At 49.0% G+C, this 21,934-nt stretch overlaps 1 protein-coding gene across 3 annotated transcripts in view; it reads right to left on the bottom strand.

Annotated features, from left to right (window-relative positions):
- ABCC1 (ATP binding cassette subfamily C member 1 (ABCC1 blood group)) overlaps positions 1 to 21,934 on the bottom strand; it is a 1,390,768-nt gene that overhangs the window by 80,986 nt on the left and 1,287,848 nt on the right. For all 3 annotated transcript variants that reach the window (XM_085632083.1, XM_085632084.1, XM_085632085.1), the window contains one exon: positions 2,679 to 2,873. In XM_085632083.1, coding sequence (XP_085488209.1) covers positions 2,679 to 2,873 — 195 coding nt within the window. The remainder of the gene's footprint in view (positions 1 to 2,678; positions 2,874 to 21,934) is intronic.

Here is a 21,934-nt window from a genome sequence, read left to right as displayed (position 1 = left end):
AAGAAGGTCAAAAGTGTCAAGGACCATGTGGTACAGTCACTCCTGGACCCACCAATTAAACCATCAATCCTGTCAATGTGGGGTCTCCTTATAACCTTTGGACACTACAAATGTGGCCATTGTAAGGCTTGCAAGATGACTATCCAGACGAAACAGTTTGCCCATAGGCAACATACTATTGATCTTAAATCATTCACAAATTGTAATTCATCTGATGTAATTTATGGGATTATTTGCCCCTGCGAGAGGATATATGTGGGTCAAACACAGCAATAAGTAAAAACCCGCATACTCCAGCATTGCAGTCAGACCCGCTGCGGAGTCCAAGGGGGTCCCCTTGTAGAACACTTTCAAAATGCACAACACACGTCTGAAGACTTGAAGTGGCGGATGTTGGAAAAAGCAACACTTGGGGTCAGAGGGGGCAACATTCAGACTATCTTGAATGTCCGAGAGTGCAAGTGGATGCACCTATTAGACTCAATCCAGAATGGCCAGAATGAGTTAGATGTTAGCCATGCAGTTATCCTGCATAATTTCCGAATAACAATGTTCTTGTTCTGCCTACATTGAAGGATCATGGCCTAGTTATACACCTGTGACACATGACCAACTAGATCAAACTCGCTGTTTCACTATTGTAAGGGGGAACGCTTCCCTAGTTATACTGAGCTTGCGTTGGCCAAATAATATATGTGGTGTATACTGCCTCTACGATATCTTGCGAACATATGAATGGTTAAGTCCTCTAATGTATAATGTTGATAAACTGCATGATGTGGGCGCACTGCCTATAGCAATGTCCTCTTACAAGATTAGAATAATCGCATAACGTGACTTTTTTGGCAACTACAATGAACAGCTAATGTATGTTTTTTGACAGACTTTCAGATGTATAAAACTGTTCTTTGTCCAACAGTATATATAACATTGATAATGCACATGATGTATCATTTAAAATGGTCGATAGTGTATTCCACTTTGACAATGCCCCATTGGTACACTCTAATTGGGTAATGTGATTAGGATATTGTTTGTGACTAGTAGATGTGACAATCCACATCGGCCCGTGCCGACAGATACTAATCAGAATTATAACCCAGATACATGAGTGCATATGACATTGATAATGCATATGATGTCTTGCGTTTAAATGGTCAATGTATTTTATCTAGACATTGCACCAATGGTGCACTATGTAATTGGGCAATGCGATATGTATAGTATCTGTGACAACGGCCCGACAAATACAAAATAGATTTATAATCACACAATATAAGATTAAGATGCCACCAGCACAGATTTAATCTTCTTTTCAAACTCAGATTTGAATTACACGACTATCCAGAACACATTCGTGCTCGAAATAGTCTTTTTACCATTGAGTCACCAGGATGACTCGTTTTTGCCGGTTTCTGAAGTATCAGCATCGAGCGTCTGTCACAGCGTGACCTGTGCGTGCACACTTAGTCCAGCCTTTATTTAGAGAGCAGACCATTCAGTGCTCCGGTTATCTCGGCGAGAGCGATGCACACAGGCGCTAAGGTATTTACTAGTCTCTATCTAAGCCATGCAATTAATTTACGGGTGCTTGAGTATTTATACTAAATCCAGTCTTGTCCTCCCCCGCTTTTAAAAATTCAGCACCCTGGAGGCAAACTTTATATTTCGAGTGAACTGCGCATAAGGTAAACATCCGTATTTTTATTCCAGCAGCTTATTTAAACACACGTGCTTTTGTGATGTGGTGGTTTTATTATTGGTCCCCCTTTTTCTCTCAGAAGAGAAGTTTGGCCCTCTCAACTTAAATCAATTAACATTCCTATGGAGAATATTAAACACTAATCCAGTAAATTGTAAGGATTACACCAGCTTGAGCAGCGTTCATCCTGTTTCTTCAGGTGCCATCTACTTGCTCTCTGAAGTAGGAGCCCACAGGACCACCTATATCAATTTGGACTGCCTAGTTAAGGGCGGCCTATGGTAATTCAGTTTCCTTTCACCCCTCTACTCACTATTCCATATGGAAATCACATTAGGTTCTGGCTCTTTTGTCACTTCCCAGGTGCGCCATATACAGTCCTGAAGAAGACCCCTGTGTAAGGACCCAAGCAACCTACATTTCATTGGGGTCGAAACGTCGACTTTACTACATGTTGATGCCAGTGTGGTCAACAGAGCATTTTTCATTGTGCCTGTATAATACGAACAATGGCTGTTAATTTGACGAAACTCAAATTGTCTGGCTTGATAAGGCCTCCTTTTGTTGTAAATAGTTATATGATGTGTATATTGTCACTACCTTTCCTTTCACTTTCAACCTTCACCTTATACACACACTCCCCCCCCCCCCCTCCCTTTCTTCTACGTGGGGCACTTTGGCTGTACATGATTGAGAAGTTAAGCTGGCTTGTGAACATCCTAGTATGTTCAGTATGATTCATTAATATTGAACACAAATTTGGAGTTTAAGGAATTTAATACCGGTCGTTATTTGTTTGTTCTTTCTAGAGTTATCGCACTGGGACCACTACTCCCTATTGTACTGTCTATTACACAGGTCCCAGCGGCTGGTTTGGGTCATACCCTTTATTTGTAACTAAATAAATAGATAAGCATGCACTTTAATTCCTACATCTTCCAGATAAAAATATTAAATAGTTTTATTTCTACATTACCTTGTATAATCCATGATGGTATTGAGACGATGTGCTATCGTTATTACTGTGCACTCTTCAAATTGAACTCTGATGGTTGACTGAATTAGGTCATCGGTTTCCAGATCTACAGCTGCTGTTGCTTCATCTAGAACCAGGATTTTGGTCTTACGAAGGAGAGCACGTGATAGACACACCAACTGACGTTGTCCAATACTTAAAACAAGAAAAAGGTAAAAGTTACGACAGACTACTATTGACTCCGTTCGCCATTTCCTCCCAGTCAACAACATTTTTAGAAATCAAGTACAATGGCAGTTACCCATAAGGTCTAAATCGGGCAAAGCATATTTTTATACTCCAGTAGAGAGTTCGTATTATGTGAACATTCAGATTGCTTACCAGTAATCACATTTCTACGACTCTCCCTTTCTCATCCCTCTTTCCTTTTAATATTCCATGACGTGGGGTCACCTCACAAGACACACAAAGTTGCCCTTTTGTCATTCTGATTAAAAAATTACACAAAACTCTTTCCTTGTAAGTTCGTCACCAAAAACGAATAAGTTACTTACTTTCGGTAATACCTTATCTGGTACAGACAGGATCTACCCACAGATTCCTTACCTTAGAATTATCCCAAGGCGCCAGAGTGGACCTAAAACATTTTCCACAGCAGTACCTCTACCAGTTGGTAGAAGGCGTCGAGCGAATCTACAGCGACATCGTCCACCAGATGTGCCGTCGACAGAGTTCATATAAGTCCTCCCGTGACATGCTGACGTCAGTTTCTTCTGTGACTTCTTCACATTAATAAAACATAGTGCCCAAAAATAATTTAAAAAAGATTTTGAACCCAATGAAAGGAACTACAGTGCTCAGAAAGGCATCTGGTACACAAAAGGATAAACCAGTTAGCAGAGTGGGGAGGATGGGTGGGTCGGTACGAAATCTGCAGCTAGATCCTGTCTCTAACCAGATAAGGCGTACCGAAGGCAAGTAACTTATTCATCTGATAGAGACATCTAGCCGCAGATTCCTTACCTTTGAACTAGATACCCAGGCAATTGATTGAAAATGTATAAAGAGCTTGGTTACTCCAAAGGGTATTCCAGAGCTAGGGGGCCAGGAGGCTATAGGAGCGACCGCCAGTTGGAGCTCTCTTCACCATCCCCGGAGGAGGGTCTGCAAACTCATCCCACTAACAAATCCTAAGAAAGAAATAAAGGAGAGAAAGAAAGAGCAAGAAAGAAAGAGAGAGAAAGAGACTGACCGTCAGGAAAGTAGGCGAGGAAGAAGATGTGCCACCACAAATATTGTGGAAAACCGGTACGAACTGAAGTCCGTAACCGTGGAAAAACATGGGAAGACACCCACGGCAGAAGGATGAAACAGGTGTTGGAAAGGGCACTTCAATAACCATATTATAACATAGCTCCTTCAATAGTAGCCGGATCATTAGCTGAAGGCCAAGGACAATAGCCAATACCACTGAGTCAAAGCTCCTTGCCAGAGGAACAAGCGATTTAGAAAAGCAGTGGAAACAACAACATGGGCATAGACCACTCGTGGTCAAATTAAACACTTGCAAAGAAGTGAGGCTCTGCGACTATTCAAAATAGAACCCACAAAGGAGGAAGGGTTAATCATTGCAAAGCAACAAACAAGTAAAGGTCCCTCTAGGACATGAGGAAAAACGCAGCAACGTATGCAAAAATACACTCTCATAAGAAAGGTAGTATAATATGACTTTATCGAGAACCTATATAAAAGGATGAATAAAATATATACAAAAGGTACACAAACGCTTACAACATCCGTCATGGACCGAAGATGTGACAACGGCGAGCTGGCAAACAGCTACATGGTACTGTATACAAGAATAAACGGAATGGAAGATATCACACAGCTCAGAAAAATAAAAGCAATCAGACATAAAACAGCACTAGTGACTGAATGGTTACAATCAGGCATCTGAGAGATAATGGAAAAAGAAAATAGCAGGTGAAAAACAACCCCACTAGAATAGAGAAATGAAGACCACTATCTGGGGCTATAAATGAATCAAAATTGAACAAAAAGCCAACACGTGGATGGCTTATTCAGATAACTAGGCCAGATCTTAAGAAAGAATACCAGACAGAAAAAAGGGGACCAGGCTGAAGCAGCGAATAAAAGCCAGAGTAAATAGTTTTGGAAGACTAACCACCACAAGGTCCAAAACCAAGGATCAGTACAAGTAACAGAGTAACTGATGGAGTGGCATAAGAAGTGTGGAGGCCATATAAGAAATGTCTTAATAGGAGACAGGGCCCTTAAAATAGCCGGAAGTAATAATCTATACACAGCAAGAAACCTTTAGTAAACCAAAGCCATGGAGGAGAAAGAGCCCTACCTCTTCCAAGGGAAGAGAAGGGAGAGTGAGAAAACGAAAAATCCACAAGCAAAAAGAAATCTCCAATTTGCACGGGACAACCTATGCCCAGTCATTAATTCCTGTGACATCATGAGTGAGGCTCCTGGTGTCATCTAAGATTGTCACTTTTCATACTCATTAGTTCAATGGATAACGAACCCCCAAGGGGTTGGAACCCTATCCTCGCTTGTGGGAAGGGAACTCTCCGGTAAGAATCCCAAAGGATCACCAAATCTCCTTACGAGCCAAACCCATGGGAGGGTTGTCAAGAAGCACATTTTACAGAAGAAAAGTCAAATGAAAAACAGCCACAAACCCCCAAGAGGGGTGGAAGGCAACATCTGAAGAACACCCAGTTAAGTAACTAAATGTTGGGGTTGGTATTGGAAGTGTCATGGAAGTTCTACAACAAAGCACAAAAACATTTACCAAAAGTGAAAAGCAACAGCTTACCAAAGCACTCAATTTGAAGTCCCCTATATGCGGTCCTAAAGTGTCAGAAGTTTATATAGGAATGCTGTAAGGCATAGAGACAAGGGGGACAAGGCCACAGTGCATCCACATAATACAAGCAAAATACCACAACCAGAACCTGGGTAGAAAACCAAAAGAACACCTTGCATCAGCATGCGCTAAGCCCAATAGGGCCATAGAACAATAAGCGTCCCAAACAACAAGTCCATAGCCTGTCATTGACAGGTAAAGAAGTAATAAAACAGAAGCACCTCATCAGGTGCCAGCCTTAGATGAAGTCTGAAAGAAAAAGCCAACAATCACTGCTGTATAATTGCTGGTATTTGAAAGAAATCAAGGAGACCATATCCCATACAAGCTCAGTAAGGGAGGAAGAAGAGGAGCATACAGTACAGCAAACAGGGTCTACGAGAGTGCTCCACTGACCGTCCCAAAAACAGCGTAAAGAAGAATCGGCATGAGCGCTGAACAGATGTTAACCATTAAGACAACAAAGTGCCACAGAAAGAGGCATGGCTCACCCAAAAGAATCTGTGGTATCCATGCCACACCGAATCAGCAATCTAGTTTTCTGTCAACCACCATGACATTACTGAGTAAGACCATTCCGGGACTCCTCCGGGAGCTAGGGGAGAAGGCGAAAGACCGAATCCTACATCACGTGAGAAAACCGGCTTAGAACACAAGCAGTATTAAGTGACCGCAAAGTGAAACTGGTGGCAGAAAAGATATATCGACCAAAAGAAATGAGACTCCCTGTCTGGAGACACCTCAGGAAGGGCGCCGATGTCAGGCGAGGCTATAGCAGCCTGAACAACAAAGCTGCGGGGAGCAGGCTGCTGGAGGCGGCGGGCAGGTCTTCTGGAGCAGGCAATGCCAATGAGCTATGGACAAGTCCACTAGGGCCCCCTTAACGGATTTAGTCCAGGAGCCCAACAAAATATCAAATAGGGCTTCACTGAAGGGGAGCACAGGCTCAATCCTTGTTTGGCCCTGATGAAGCACCCCAATTAAGGGATCAATAGCCACCTCCACAGACGGGAACTGCAGGTCCAGAACCAAAGCTACCCTCCTCAGAAGCTCAGCGAAAGCAAAGCTGGCCTCAGTAGCGAGGCTGGGAGGAGAAAACAAGCTAGAGGAAGGGGAAGACTCAGGGCCACTAGACCCATCCAGTTCAGATATCCAATTAGCCTCCAGAGGAGGCTGAGCCGTGTCAATCATGGTTGAAAGAAACCCCACTTCATCTCCATCTCTACCAAAACACTGGTCTCCTGAAGGAGAAACAGTAGGGGGCTCCTCCAAAGGAGGAGGAAAGTAGTCCAAGGTTAACTGCACCATCATTTATGCCGACCGGCATCAATGAGGCGACGCCTTTGCATTGGAGAGGAGACATATTGTGGCATCGACTGGCGAAGTAGACATCAGAGACGGCTGATCAGACACTCGCGTCACAGGTGGGAACCCAAAGGACTGTGCACCAGAGCCGACATGGATCAGACTATGGATCTAGAGGGTGTCACTGACGCCGAGGGGATCCAGCTGGCGTGGATCCAGTCAAGGATCCTCTGGCCTCCTTGGGGCCGAGGCGTGTGCTAGAGGGAGGCAGAGAACCAAAGATAGCATGAAGGGAGTGATAATATCACCTCATATGGTCCAGAGTCGCCCCAGTGGAGTCCCTTTATTAACTTTGGTACTAGGCGACTGCTGTAGTATAGGTTTCTTACCAACTTAGGCAGAGTCAATTATAGTCACTATCTAAAAAAAGGGGATCATAAGAATCATGCGTGCTACCACCCAATATTTCTACTCGAGTCATTGTAAAAGTTACTTACCTTAGGTAACGATGTATCTATCAGAGACAATTCTAGCCGCAGATTCCTTAACGTAGAATTATCCCCAGGCGCAAGACTGGACCCGGTAAACTTTCTTTGCCCCAGCATCTCTGCGCGCTGGGGTGCGGTACCACGTGACTCCGCCCTGACGTCATCTGCAGGCGGGATGTCAGCGAGGTCACATAAGCCCCACTCCGGCGCGCTGACATCAGTTTTCTTCGGAGAACTTTTCCGCGCCACAACGCGGAGCCATCACAAACAAAACTGTGGCGAGTATGGGAACAGTGTGCGAAAAATCAGTGAAACAAACAAGAGAAACGAAAGGTGAGGAACAGCACCAGTTGGAAATGTGCCAAGCACTAAGGCATAAAAAACCATAGCAGTGAAGGCCATAGCAGGGAAAGAGCAGTGCACCGCTCTCTGGAACACCCTTGCAAGCTAAGACTACATCCTCCCTGGAGGCAGAAAGCATGTGAAAAACGCCATAGCAGAAGAGAGAGACTGCAATCACAATCCAGATCAGGGAAAGGGCAACAAGCCCGGAACAGAGAAGTAACAGCAATTCACCCCCAGACGACACCATCAAGGAACACCATCAAGGAGGGCCACATCCCCTGAAGGGAGCGAAAAGGCCGAGGTACAGGCAGGTCCTTGTAGAGTGGGCTTTAGGGGGAACAGATAGCGTTCGTTTTGCTTTGTGGTAGCAAATCTGCATGCATTTTACAATCCACCTAGCTATCCCTGATTTAGAAATAGGGTTGCCTTTATGTGGTGGAGAGAAAGAGACAAATAGCGGTTTGGTTTTTCTGAAAGGTTGTGTTCTTTGGATGTAGTAAAGTAAGGCCCTTTTAACATCCAGTGTGTGTAAAGCCCTTTCCGCAACGGTTTGAGGTTGTGAGAAAAAGACTGGTAATTCTACCGACTGGTTTAGATGGAAGGGAGAAATGACTTTGGGTAGAAATTTTGGTTGGTGCGGAGTACCACCTTGTTATGATGCATTTGAAGAAAAGGTTCCTGTATGGTGAGTGCTTGTATTTCACTAACCCTTCTAAGGGAAGTGATGGCCACTAGGAATGCTGTTTTCCATGTGAGAAATTGCAGCTCACATTCATGTAATGGTTCGAAAGGGGGTCCGATTAGCCTTGTGAGAACTATATTCAAGTTCCAGACAGGTGAGGGTGGTACCCTGGGTGGAATTACTCTTTTGAGGCCTTCCATAAAGGCTTTAATGGCAGGCACCCTGAAAAGTGATAGGTGCTGCCTGTTCTGTAAGTAAGCAGCAATTGCAGCGAGGTGTAACCGAATGGATGTATATGCTAGGTTACACCTTTGGAGATGGAGCAAGTAACATATGATGTGCTGTATGGACACATTTAGAGGATCGATTGTGTTGTTGTGGCAGTAAACAACAAATCTTTTCCACTTTGAGGCATTGCATGCCCTAGTAGTAGGGCGTCTAGCTTCCCTGATAATATTCATGCAATCAGGGGGAAGGTTAAGGTATCCGAATTCTAGGACCTCAGGAGCCAGATCGCAAGGTTGAGCTGAGCTGGGTCCGGGTGCCTGATCTCTCCATGGTTGTGGGTTAGGAGGCATGGTGAGAGGTGTAGCTTTTGATGTGGTACTACTGAGAGTTCCAGCAGTGTGGTGTACCACGGTTGTCTGGCCCATGTTGGAGCTACTAGGATTAGTGTTCGGGAATGCTGTTGTAGCTTTCGCACCACTAATGGAATTAGTGGGAGAGGTGGAAAGGCGTATGCAAATTTGTTTGACCAGTTCATCCATATCGCATTGCCTTTGGACAAGGGGTGTGGATATCTGGCGGCGAAGCTTGGGCATTTTTTGTTTTCGTGGGTGGCGAATAGATCTATGTGTGGACGCCCCCACTTCTGAAAGATCGGGTGAAGAACCTGTGGGTGGAGTTCCCACTCGTGGATCTGCTGCGTTTGTCTGCTGAGCAGATCTGCCTCGGTGTTTTGGACTCCCGGGACATGTTGGGCCAGGAGAAAGATTTTCTGTGGAATTGCCCATCTCCATATGCTCTGTGCTAATTGAGAGAGCTGTGGAGTGTGTGTGCCCCCTGTTTTTGAATGTAGTACATGGCAGTCATGTTGTCTGTGCGAATGAGGACTGCCTTGCCTGCAATCTGCGTCTGCAAGGATTTTAGGGCTAGGAAGATTGCCAGTAACTCCAAATGGTTGATGTGGAGTAACTTCTGTTGCAGAGTCCATGTGCCCTGTACTGTGAGATGTAACAGATGAGCTCCCCAGCCGGAGAGCGATGCGTCTGTTAGTATTATTTGTGGAACCGGGTCCAGGAACGGTCCACCTCTGGAAAGGTTTGTGGTGTTCCACCACTGCAGAGAGCGATGGGTGCGACCGTCTACCAACACCAGATCTGTCAGTTGCCCCTGGGCCTGGTTCCACTGGCGTGCCAAACGCTCTTGGAGTGGACGCATCGGGAGTCTTGCATGGGGCACTATGAAGATGCAAGAGGCCATCATCCCCATCAGTTGCATAAACACTCTTGCTGGGAGAGAGTGTTGAAATATGAATTTCTGACGCAGAGCCTGTATGTTTGCAATCCTGGCAGGATTGGGATAGGCTATGGCTTTTGAGGTGTCTATGGTAGCACCGAGGTATTGTTTTGTGTGTAATGGTACCAGGTGGGACTTTTGGTGGTTCACCGTGAAGCCTAGCTGGTGAAGTAGTTGGATTGTAGCAGCGGTGTGTTGCACACATTGTTCGTAGGACGTGGCTTTTATTAGCCAGTCGTCCAAATATGGGAAGACGTGAATGTGCTGTCTCCTGAGGTGTGCCGCCACTACTGCTAGGCATTTGGTGAATACCCATGGTGCTGTTGTTACCCCGAACAGGAGCACCTTGAACTGGTAGTGTTGCCCGTCAACTACAAATCTGAGGTACTTTCTGTGAGCATGGTGTACTGGGATGTGAAAGTATGCTTCTTTCAAGTCCAGAGTGGTGAGAAAGTCGTTCTGGGAGAGGAGCGGAAGAACCTGTTGAAGGGTTACCATGTTTAAATGGTCTGAATGTATGTAAGCATTTAGAGGTCTGAGATCTAGGATAGGTCGTAGAGTCTCGTCTCTCTTTGGAATCAGAAAGTACAGGGAGTAGACCCCTAAATTTTGTTGATTGATGGGGACCTGCTCTATGGCTTGTTTTTGCAGGATGGAGGTTACCTCCTGTTTTAGTAACGTCGCATGTTCTTGAGACATTGGGCGTGGCCTGGGTGGAATGTTTGGGGGGGTAGATGTTAATTCTAGGCAATACCCTGAATTAATAATTTGTGTCACCCATCTGTCTGAGGTGATGGTCTCCCAGACGTGAAGGAACTGTTGTATCCTGCCCCCGACCGGAGTGGAATGGTCTGGAGGGAGCGGGGGAAAGTCATTGGGTAGGCGGTGTGGCAGAGCGGGCGGTATTTCTTTTGCCTCTGCCCTTATTATTATTGCCTCTGTATCCGCCTCTTTGATAACCTTTTGTGAAGGTAGACTGAGGAGGGGATTTGTAGGACGTGGATGCACTATCCGAGGAGTAGCCTCTGCCCGTGCCCCGAAAGGAAGAGCGGCGAAAAGAGCGCCTAGGAGTGTGAGACTGTAGGGCTCCCATGGATTTTGCCCTATCAGTATCTTTTTTCATCTTTGAGGGCTTCATCAACTTTGGGGCCAAATAGATGATCTTGGTCGAATGGGTGGTTCAATATAGAGGCTTGTACCTCAGGTTTAAAACCTGAAACTCTGAGCCAGGCATGGCGACGGAGAAGGACACTGGTGTTTATGGCCCTGGAGGCTGTATCTGCTGCATCTAGGGCACAGCGTATAAAGGTATTAGTTATTATTTTTCCCTCTTGGATCAATTCATTAGCCCTTTTCTTGTACTTTTCAGGGAGATGGTGCATGATGGTCTCTAACTCATCATAATGCGCCCTGTCGTATCTGGCCAACAGCGCTTGTGTATTGGCGATACGCCATATATTGGCGGCTTGTGACGCAGTGCGCTTCCCAGACGCGTCTAGGAGCTTGGACTCTTTGTCAGGTGGTGGTGCTTCGCCTGATGCCTGAGAATTTGAGCGCTTCCTAGCTGTAGATACCACTAGGGAATCCAATGGTGCAGGGCCTTTAATGTATGAAGGGTCTGTGGGGGCAGCTTTGTAATTTTTTCTATACGGGGGTTTAGGACCCTGGCCCTAACTGGGTCTTTAAAAACCTCCGGTGCATGTTTAATTACTCCCTTTAACATAGGTAGAATGGCAGTAGACCTATGTGCATCGTCGAAGGTGTCTAGGAGAAAATCTTCCTCCACTGGGTCAGTATGCATCTCCACCCCGTGTTAGTGTGCCGCCCTTTGTAACAGATGGTGAAAGCCTAAGGAATCTTCAGGCGGGGATGGCCTAGATGGGTAAAGGTCATCCTGTGGGACATCTGGGATGTCCAGATTGTGATATTCGTCCCATGGGTCTGGAGATCCAGTAGGGGTGGGGTCTTGTGGCACGTCTGCTGGATCATAAAAAGGGTCTCCTAAATCGTCTAGAACAGGAGACAAGGTTGGGGAACGATGAGGCAGGGGTGGAGAGGGTGGAGGTGGGGAGGGTGGAGGAGGTGGGGAAGGCACCCTGAAAGGTGAGGTAGCAGTGTCTTTCCTCTTTGGAGGTGGAGGTGGAGCTGGTTTGTCCAAGTGTCTCTTTTTTGAAGACAATGTCAAATGTCCAGTTTTTGGATCCTTGGTGAGTGTCTTTTGCAGAGGATCCGGTGTGAAAAGTTCCTGCGACACTGGTTGTTCGGTCGGCGCCGAAGTCTTTGGGGCCGACTGCTTTTTAGGCTTGTCTAAGCCGTGCTTCTTTGGGACCTCCGATTTTTTGGTCGGTGCCGAAGAAGGCTTCGGCACGGGAGTGTCAGTGCCGAGGGCCTTGTGATGTTTGGTCGGCACCGGAAGGGCAGGTTTCGACACTGAAGGCTTTGGTACTGGGTTAGATGTGGAGATGGAGGCCGATCTTTTCTTCGGTGCCGAAGATTGTTTTTTGGTACCGCTGGTAGGCTGGCTCGAGCCCGAGCTGCCGGAAGGCTTAATAGGCTTCTTTTCCGGGCCCGAAGGTGGGGTGTGAGAAGCAGTATCCTTGGTCTTGCCTAGGCCCGAAGGTGAAGGTGTGACCGAAGCCTTTTTGGGTATCGGCATGGGTGTGGGAGGGGGTATTGTACTCACGACCCTCTGCGCCAGGGTGATGTCCTCCACATCTGAGTCGTCTGCCTCGGAAGCACTGACTAGGTCGTCGTCCTCTTCTTCGATGTGCTGCTGTCCCAAAGCTTCGACGTCGTCCCCGAAGATGTCGACTGGAGCGGAGGTCGAGGAGTGCACCATGTTGCGTCTGGCCCGTCGATCTCGAATAGTCTTTTTAGAGCGAAAAGACTTGCAAGCGGGACAGTCTCGGGCCTCGTGTTCAGGGGAGAGGCATTGGTTGCACACCTCATTAAGATCGGTGTGGGGAAACTTGGACCCACATTGAGGGCACTTCTTGAAGGGAGTTCTTTCCATCAGCCGAGACCGGAGCCGGAATAGGCCCGAAGGCCGCCGTCGACGACCGGAATCGAAGAAGTGCCGAAGCTGAAGGAGCTCGATGAGCGAGGATTTTTGCGTCGATCGTTGAACTGGAAAAGTTCGGAACCGGAGCGCGAAGTATTACATCCGAGCCTGATGGCGGAAAAAAACAATCTGAGGATGGAGCCGAAGCCCATGCGCAATACGAACCAAAGGAGGAGTCACCAACCTCGTGACTTCCAAAGACTTTTCAAGAGGAAAAACAAACTGCAAACATCCGGGCCCAACACAAGATGGCGAGCTATGCACAGTGTATAATCTGCAGCTCATATGCCTCTTACAAGTATTTACAAAGGAATTTACAGTCACAAACATAATTTCATTATTTGTGAATGACCCTTTTCAATGCCGCAATTGACGTTGGAGTCGACGGCGTTTCGACCTCTTTAGCTTGAGGTCATCATCAGGACTATGGTTACACAATTCATGAGGTACTGCTATAAGAACAGGAGAAAAGGAAAGAGATTGGTCGTGGGACCCAAGGAAGCAAATTGAGGCAGAGGAAACCATGGAAAGGTGGGTGTAAGGATACCTGGAGTCAAGGTACGGTGACGGTCCGAGGAAAGTAAATCACGGGGGGGCGCAGTAACGTCAGGGTAACAGTAGTATGGTAACTGTGGTTGGTATCTGGCATGGGAAAGAAGAGAATGGGACAAATTACATATTTAAATGAGGCCATGGAGAAAACAAACAATGGAAGAGTCTCGATCTTACCAGTTTGGTGATACTAGTGGAGAGCTAGAGCGTGCATCGTACTTGGCAGCGCTCTGAAAGTAAAAAGAAAAAGAACGGACTAAGTCATCGCTCGGTGGGGCGGGGGTAAGGTGTATGAGTGGGTGTAGCGCAGTCACCATGTGGGAGGTCAATTGTGCCGAACCGGACAACGAAGCGTTAGGAGCTTACCCGGAACGTGGGTTAAGGAACCAATTGGAGTAGAGTGTCTGGGGAAATTTTCAGCAGTCCAGGACACAGAAGCAGGATCAGTCCGGAAGAGCGCAGTCGTGAGACGAATGAAGCGTCTCAGGCGTTCTGCGCGGCAGAACCAGATGAAGTTGGTGTGAGAAGTTGGCCTGATATATGATGTCACTAGTTCTAGTGTACACCCTGTATCTGTCCAAACAACCCTTATGGTGATTGGTTGTAAAGTCAACCTTATAGACCAGCTATCCTAGTGGTAGCATGTACAAGAGCAGTCTTAGGCTAAACTCTGTATGGCATGTGAAGCCAGCTGTTATACCATTTGTAATCCCTTGATTACCAAATGATAGGACACCACAACAGATGTATATAGAAATAGAAAGTATTTATTCTAGTCAAAATACCCTCAGCACTCTTTATGAGATTCGAGGTAAGTACAACACAGTCTTATTTAAGCATACATTAAGTCACACAGGTAAGTAATACAGTTAGGCCCCAAGGGCCACGCAAACCATATACTAAGTAAGTGGTATAAGAACCACTGTCATGAACACAGGATAGGCCTAGGGAATCGCTGGGGCTACACTATACTACCAGAGGTTAGGAAGTGGGAGGCCCACGGGATTCAGGTGCAGAGTGGAAACACTCACGCGTAATGCGTAAAAGTCGATAGAAATAGTAGTAATTAGAAATTAAGAGTTTTAGAACACTTCTGGAGTAACTAGGAGGTCGAGACTTGGAAACTAGACCCTAGGATAGTCAATACCCTAGTGAGCACCGGAGTACTCAAGTTACCTAGCCCACGGGCTGCGGGTGCATAGGTGTGAACTTGCGTCGGGTTTCGTCGTTGACTCCTATGGATGCCTGAAGGAAAGTTGCTGACAGGCAGTCAGTGAAGAGTGTCCAGTAGATCCCAAGGATGGGATCAAGAAGGAAGGTACCTGCAAGCAGAAGGGACAGAGTCTAGGTCACCAGCCAGGAGCCAGGAAGGAACCAGGCGATGTCGTTAACATGCAGGTGAAGAGGTGAAGCTTGTCGCGGCAGCCACGGGTACCGGGAGGCGTCGAGGACGACCATGACCAGGAGATGAGCTGTCCCACTTAGGCTCTTGCTGTCGGCGGCGTCGATGTCGAGCTAGGACCCAACAAGCCTTGGCAAGCGGAACCCACGCAGAATGGAGGACTTACTTCTGGTGCAGACCAGGAAGGTCTGGGGTGCTTCTCTTTCACAGAGGAGCGAGTGCCAGTCTGAAGGAGCCGGACCAGCAAGATAGAATCAAATGTTAGTCATCGCAGAGGTCACTAGCCAACGGGCCAGCAAACGGACAACACGTCGAACAACTCAAGTGCAGAAGGGCCCCACGCAGAACACGTGAAGTGTGGGGAGCTGATCTTCTTTGCAGATGGTGCTCGGGATGGGGGCTTATCAATTCCCCAAGCACAGCCTCGAGGGAGCCTCAGAAGTCGCGCTAGACAGTTACTAGCCACTTTTCCCAAGTCGCCGGTCCCACGTCCCTCGTCGCCAACACGGGTCTCAGCTTTGCTGTAGATGGGGATCTGGTTCAGAGGTGTATGGAAGTCAAGGCGCTGGTCAGACTCTGCAGTCGTCCCTCACAGGATCAGTCGCAAAGCAAGCAGCGGTCGCTGGATGGTGCCTGGTTGCCCAGGGTGGTCACTCCTTGGCCACAAGGGAGATTTCTTCAGTCTTCTTCCGGAGGTCGAATGTCGAAGGTCCAGAGTTTCTGTTCAATTTGCAGATTCAGGATAATCTAATTCTGCAGGGCTCAGCTACCTACTGATATACTGGGCTAGGCTACCTGCAAGGTCCCTCCTATGGGTGGGACCAGGAAGGGGAGTGGTTACACCCCCTTTCCTTTATCCAGTTTCGCGCCAGAGCTGGGGCTGGAGTGCCCCAGCGCCGGTTTGAACTGGACTATGCATGGGACACCTTGTGTGCCCCAGGCAGTGTCTAGTTTCTTTCATCCCTCCCTGCCCCAAAACACTAACTTCTGTTTGGGGTGGTGCTCGCACCTCCCAAGGCAGGAAACCTATTGTCCAAGCCTCCCTCGCTGGAAGGACTCCCAGCGGCAGGAGTTCAGACTTGTGTCTGTGGCAGCAGCATCCATTTTGTGATGCTGGGGCTCTGGTTAACTTTAACCGGGTAAGTAGGTTTCAACAGGTCTTCTCCCTCTAGAAGGGAGGAATAATATCCTCATCGCCAGAAATGGTATGGGGGTATTATTCCAAAGTGTTAGACACCTTACACGACATGTTTTGATAAAGCCAAACCATAGTTACCATAACCGTTTAAGATTATAAGGTACTTTAAGAGTATATGGTAGGCTATATCATAGAACAGCTATAAGGACATGGTTCCGAAAGCTGCAGACAGGCTTAGCTCATGCTAGAGCACCATCTCACATGTTACCAAGCACTCTGCCTCCAGGATTGTTAAGGCCTGCCATAGGAGTGGCTGATAGGTACACGTGTCTATATATAAGGTAGGTATAGGAATACTACACCTAAGCAAGGGGTGATTGTAGGAAGGTGGATATCTGACTATGGTTACCCCCAACTTTTTGCATAGTGTCTAGCTGGTTTTTCGACTTATTTGGCCTGAGATCCTGCCATTCAGGGTCTCAGGCTGTCCGCTCTCTCTTTAAAATGGACTCCATGTACCCTAGGTACATACCCAATTGGTAAGGATCACCTTATTGGACCCTGTACAGTGTACCCTAGGTACCCAGGGCATAGGTGTACCCTAGGCCTCCATGGGGCTGCAGCATGTATTATGCCACCCCTGGCCTGGCCTTCCAATCAGACACAACTGGCTGATCACTCAGCTGGGGCAAGGTCGTGTAATCACCCCTTGCTTAGATATAGTATACCTATATCTACACTTAAAATAGACACGTGTACCTGTGAGCCACTGCTATGGCAGGCCTTAACAATCCTGGAGGCAGAGTGCTTGGTAACATGTGAGATGGTGCTCTAGCATGAGCTGAGCCTGTCTGCAGCTTTCGGAATCATGTCCTTATAGCTGTTCTATGATATAGCCTACCATATACTCTTAAAGTACCTTATAATCTTAAACGGTTATGGTAACTATGGTTTGGCTTTATCAAAACATGTCGTGTAAGGTGTCTAACACTTTGGAATAATACCCCCATACCATTTCTGGCGATGAGGATATTATTCCTCCTTTCTAGAGGGAGAGACATGTTAAAATCCTACTTTGCTGGTTAACTCTGACGAAAGCCTCAGCATCACAAAATGGACGCTGCTGCCACAGACACAAGTCTGACCACCTGCTGCCGGGAGCCCTACCAGCCAGGGAGGCCTGGACCATAGGTTTCCTGCTTGGGGAGGTGCTAGCACCTCTCCAGACAGACTTTAGTGTATTGGGGCAGGGAGGGCTGAAAGGAATGAGACATGCCTGGGGCACACAAGGGGCTCCATGCATAGTCCAGTTCAAACTGGTGCTGGGGCACTCCAGCCCCAGCTCTGGCGCTGGCGCGAAACTGGACAAAGGAAAGGGGGTGTAGCCACCCCCCTTCCTGGTCCCACCCATAGGAGGGACCTTGCAGGTAGCCCAGCCCACTAGCCTAGTATATCAGTAGGTAGCCGAGCCCTGCAGAATTAGATTATCCTGGATCTGGAACTTGAACAGAAACTCTGGACTTTCGACATTCAACCTCAGGAAGAAGTCTGAAGAATCTCCCTTGTGGCCAAGGAGTGACCACCCTGGGCAACCAGGCACCATCCAGCGACCGCTGTTGGCTTTGCGACTGATCCTACGAGGGACGACTGCAGAGACTGACCAGCGCCGTGACTTCCAGACACCTCTGGCCCAGATCCACATCGACAGCAAAGCTGAGACCCGTGGGGGCGACGAGGGACGTGGGACAGGCGACTTGGGAAAAGTGGCTAGTAACTGACTAGCGCGACTTCTGAGGCTTCCTCGAGGCTGTGCTTGGGGAATTGAGAAGCCCCAATCCCGAGCACCATCTGCAAAGAAGATCAGCTCCCAACACTTCACGTGTTCTGCGTGGGGCTCTTCTGCACCCGAGTTGCTCGAAGTCTTGTCCGGTTGCTGGCCCGCTGGCTAGTAACCTCTGCGACTACGAACCTTTGATTTCCACTTGCTGGTCCGGCTCCTCCAGACTGGCACACGCTCCTCTGTGAAAGAGAAGCACCCCAGACCTTCCTGGTCTGCACCAGAAGCAAGTCCTCCATTCTGCGTGGGTTCAGCTTGCCAAGGCTTGTTGGGTCCTAGCTCGACATCCACGCCGCCGACAGCAAGAGCCTTCGTGGGACAGCTCGTCTCCTGGTCGTCCTCGACGCCTCCTGGTACCCATGGCTGCTGCAACAAGCCTCACCTCTTCACCTGCATTTTCACGACATCGCCTGGTTCCTTCCTGGCTCCTGGCTGGTGACCTAGACTCTGTCCCTTCTGCTTGCAGGTACCTTCCTTCCTGATCCCCGCCTTGGGATCCACCGGACACTCTTCACTGACTGCCTGTCAGCAACTTTCCTTCAGGCAACTATAGGAGTCGACGACTAAACCCGACGCAAGTTCACACCTATGCACCCGCAGCCCGTGGGCTAGGTAACTTGAGTACTCCGGTGCTCACAAGGGTATTGACTATCCTAGGGTCTAGTTTCCAAGTCTCGACTTCCTAGTTACTCCAGGAGTGTCCTAAAAGAACAAGTTACTTACCTTCGGTAACGATGTATCTGAAAGAAACACGTTAGTTAGATTCCTCACCTTAGAATATCCCCAGGCGTCAGACTGGATCCGGAAGATTTTTCGTTAGCAATACCCCTTGCGCGTCGCTAGGCGTTGTCTGCGGCTCCGCGTCCGTCGTCGGCGTCGTGCGCCGGAATGACGTTGTCGGAGTACTTAGACGCCGCCCTCGCGCGCTGACGTCAGTTCTTGTACATAGCTTTCCGCGCCAGGAACGCAGAGCCATGCAAAGACCGACACTGGTGCCAAAAATAAAATCTAGGGGCCTGAAAAGGACAACCTTAACCCTAGATGTCAGATCGCAGAACGGGGAGGATGGGTGGGTCGGTGAGGAATCTAACTAACTAATGTTTCTTACAGATACATCGTTACCGAAGGTAAGTAACTTGTTCATCTGAAAGAAACACGTTAGTTAGATTCCTCACCTTAGAATAGATACCCAAGCAATACCATCCCCGGTGGTGGGTCTGCGAACCAAGATCACACCAGAAAGTCCTGGAGGACAGAACGGCCAAAGAAGCCATCCCTCCGGACTTGGCTGTCAAGGCAATAATGCCTGGCAAACGTGTGTAACGAAGCCCACGTCGCCGCCTGACAGATGTCCTGCAAAGGGACTCCCCGTCCCAAAGCAGAAGTAGCCGCTGTGGCCCGAGTAGAATGGGCGCGCAACCCAACAGGAGGGTCCTTTTTTGCCAAAGAATAGCAAATTTTGATACACAAAACGACCCACCGAGAGATGGTCCGTTTGTGCACAGCTTTCCCCTTTTTAGCGCCCACGTACCCAACAAAAAGCTGGTCGTCCACCCGGAACGGTTTTGTGCGGTCCAGATAAAAGGAGAGCGCACGTTTTGGGTCCAGACGGTGGAGCCTCTCTTCCTCTTTGGAAGGATGCGGAGGCGGAAAGAAGGTGGGCAAGGTGACAGACTGCCCAAGATGAAATGGAGTCACCACTTTCGGAAGAAAAGAAGGACGAGGCCGAAGGACAACCTTGTCCGGATGAACAGAGAGAAAAGGAGGCTTTGAAGATAAAGCCTGGAGCTCACTCACCCGTCTAGCCGAGGTGATGGCTACCAGAAAAGCAGTCTTAAGAGTCAGAAGACGAAGAGGACAATTGTGAAGAGGCTCGAAGGGAGCGCACATCAGGAATGTCAAGACCAGATTCAAGTCCCACTGAGGCATTACAAAAGGGACAGGAGGGAACGTGTGAGTAATGCCTTTTAGAAAGCGTGTAACCACAGGGGACTTGAAAAGAGTAGGCTGATCAGGAAGCCGCAAGAAGGCGGAGATGGCAGCAAGATAACCTTTCAGGGTGCCCAGGGCAGAGCCCTGCCGGGCCAGAGAAAGAAGAAAGAGGAGAACCTCAGAAAGAGGGGCGGAAAGGGGATCCACAGCCTTTGCTGTGCACCATGCCACAAATTTGTTCCACCGGCAGGCGTATACCGTCTTTGTGGAGGGACGCCTGGCTGCCAGAATGATATCACAGACTTCAGGAGGCAAGTCAAATGGCATCAACTGCCGCCGCTCAATCTCCATGCATGGAGGTGGAGGCTGGACAGGTTCGGGTGGAGGACCGTCCCCTGCTGCTGCGACAGAAGATCCTCCCGAAGGGGCAGACGTATCGGGGGATCGGTCAACATACTGAGTAGCTCGGGATACCAGTATCTTCGTGCCCAATCCGGAGCCACCAAGATGACTTGGGCCCGGTCGTGCCTGATCTTCTTCAGCACTCTGGGCAGAAGTGGTATAGGCGGAAAGGCGTACAACAGACCGCAACTCCACTCGTGACGAAAAGCGTCGCCGAGCGAGTGCCGCCTTGGAAATTCCAACGCGCAGAACTGCTGACATTGCGCGTTCTCTTCGGTGGCGAATAGATCTAACCAAGGCTCTCCCCACTGCTGAAAGAGACCTTGCGCCACTTCGGAGTTCAGACGCCATTCGTGATCCATCATGCACCGGCGGCTGAGTTCGTCCGCTCTGGCGTTCAGACAGCCCGCCAGATGTTGAACCACTAGGGTGACGCCCTGGTGTTCCAGCCACGTCCAGAGGCGCAGAGCCTCCTGACAAAGGGTCCACGACCCCACCCCGCCCTGTTTGTTGCAATACCACATGGCGGTGGTGTTGTCCGTGAACACCTGCACGACACTGCCCCTGACAGAGGGAAGGAAGGCTTTCAGTGCAAGTCGGATCGCTCTCAACTCCAACAGGTTGATGTGGAGACGAGACTCCGCCGGAGACCAGAGGCCTCAGATCTCCGCCTCTCCCATATGGCCCCCCCAGCCCAGGAGGGACGCATCCGTCACTACGACATGCTCCGGTTGGGGAAGGGAGAGGCCCCTGCCCATGACCCAATCGCGGTCCGTGAGCCACCACTGCAACTGTTGTGCAGTGCCCTCCGAGATCAAGACATGGTCGGACAGGTTGCCGTGATGCTGGGCCCACTGAAACTTCAGGTCCCACTGCAGAGCCCGCATGCGCCGCCTGGCGTGATGCACTAGTAGGATGCAGGAGGCCATCAGCCCCAGAAGCCGCAACACTAGCCTGACCGAAACCCAGGAAAGAGGCCGAAAGATGGGAATCAGGGCCTGTATATCCCGGACCCGCTGTTCCGGTGGATAGACCCGGAACTGCGCCGAATCGAGAACTGCTCCGATGAAGAGGAGCTTCTGAGAGGGACTCAGGTGTGACTTCGGCACGTTGATGAAAAATCCCAGCAAATGCAGGAGATCCGCCGTAGTCTGGAGGTGGGAGACGACTGCCTGGGGCGAGCCCGCCTTCAACAACCAGTCGTCGAGATAGGGGAAGACTGGAACCCCTGATCTGCGCAGATGAGCTGCGACCACCGCCATCACCTTCGTGAACACCCGAGGGGCACTGGTGAGGCCGAAGGGGAGCACGGTAAACTGAAAATGCTCTTGGCCCACCGTGAACCGCAGGTAACGCCGGTGGGCCGGCAGGACGGGGATATGGAAATATGCGTCCTGCAAGTCCAACGCTACCATCCAGTCTCCGGGGTCTAGGGCAGCTAGAACCTGAGCCAAGGTTAACATCTTGAACCTTTCCTTTCGGAGGAAGGCATTGACGTTCCGGAGGTCCAAGATGGGGCGTAGGCCCTCTTTGCCCTTCTTGGGAACCAGAAAGTAGTGGGAATAACAACCACGACCTACTTCTGGACTCGGAACGCGCTCGACGGCCCCCTTGGCCAAGAGGGCCGAAACTTCCTCGCGGAGAAGATTCAAATGATCCCCCGAGATACGGTGGTGCTGCGGTGGCATGGCTGGA

This window comes from Triturus cristatus, chromosome 10 (genome assembly GCF_964204655.1).
Source record: "Triturus cristatus chromosome 10, aTriCri1.1, whole genome shotgun sequence".
Taxonomy (NCBI): Eukaryota; Metazoa; Chordata; class Amphibia; order Caudata; family Salamandridae; genus Triturus; species Triturus cristatus.
This window is presented reverse-complemented; position numbering and strand designations above follow the sequence as displayed.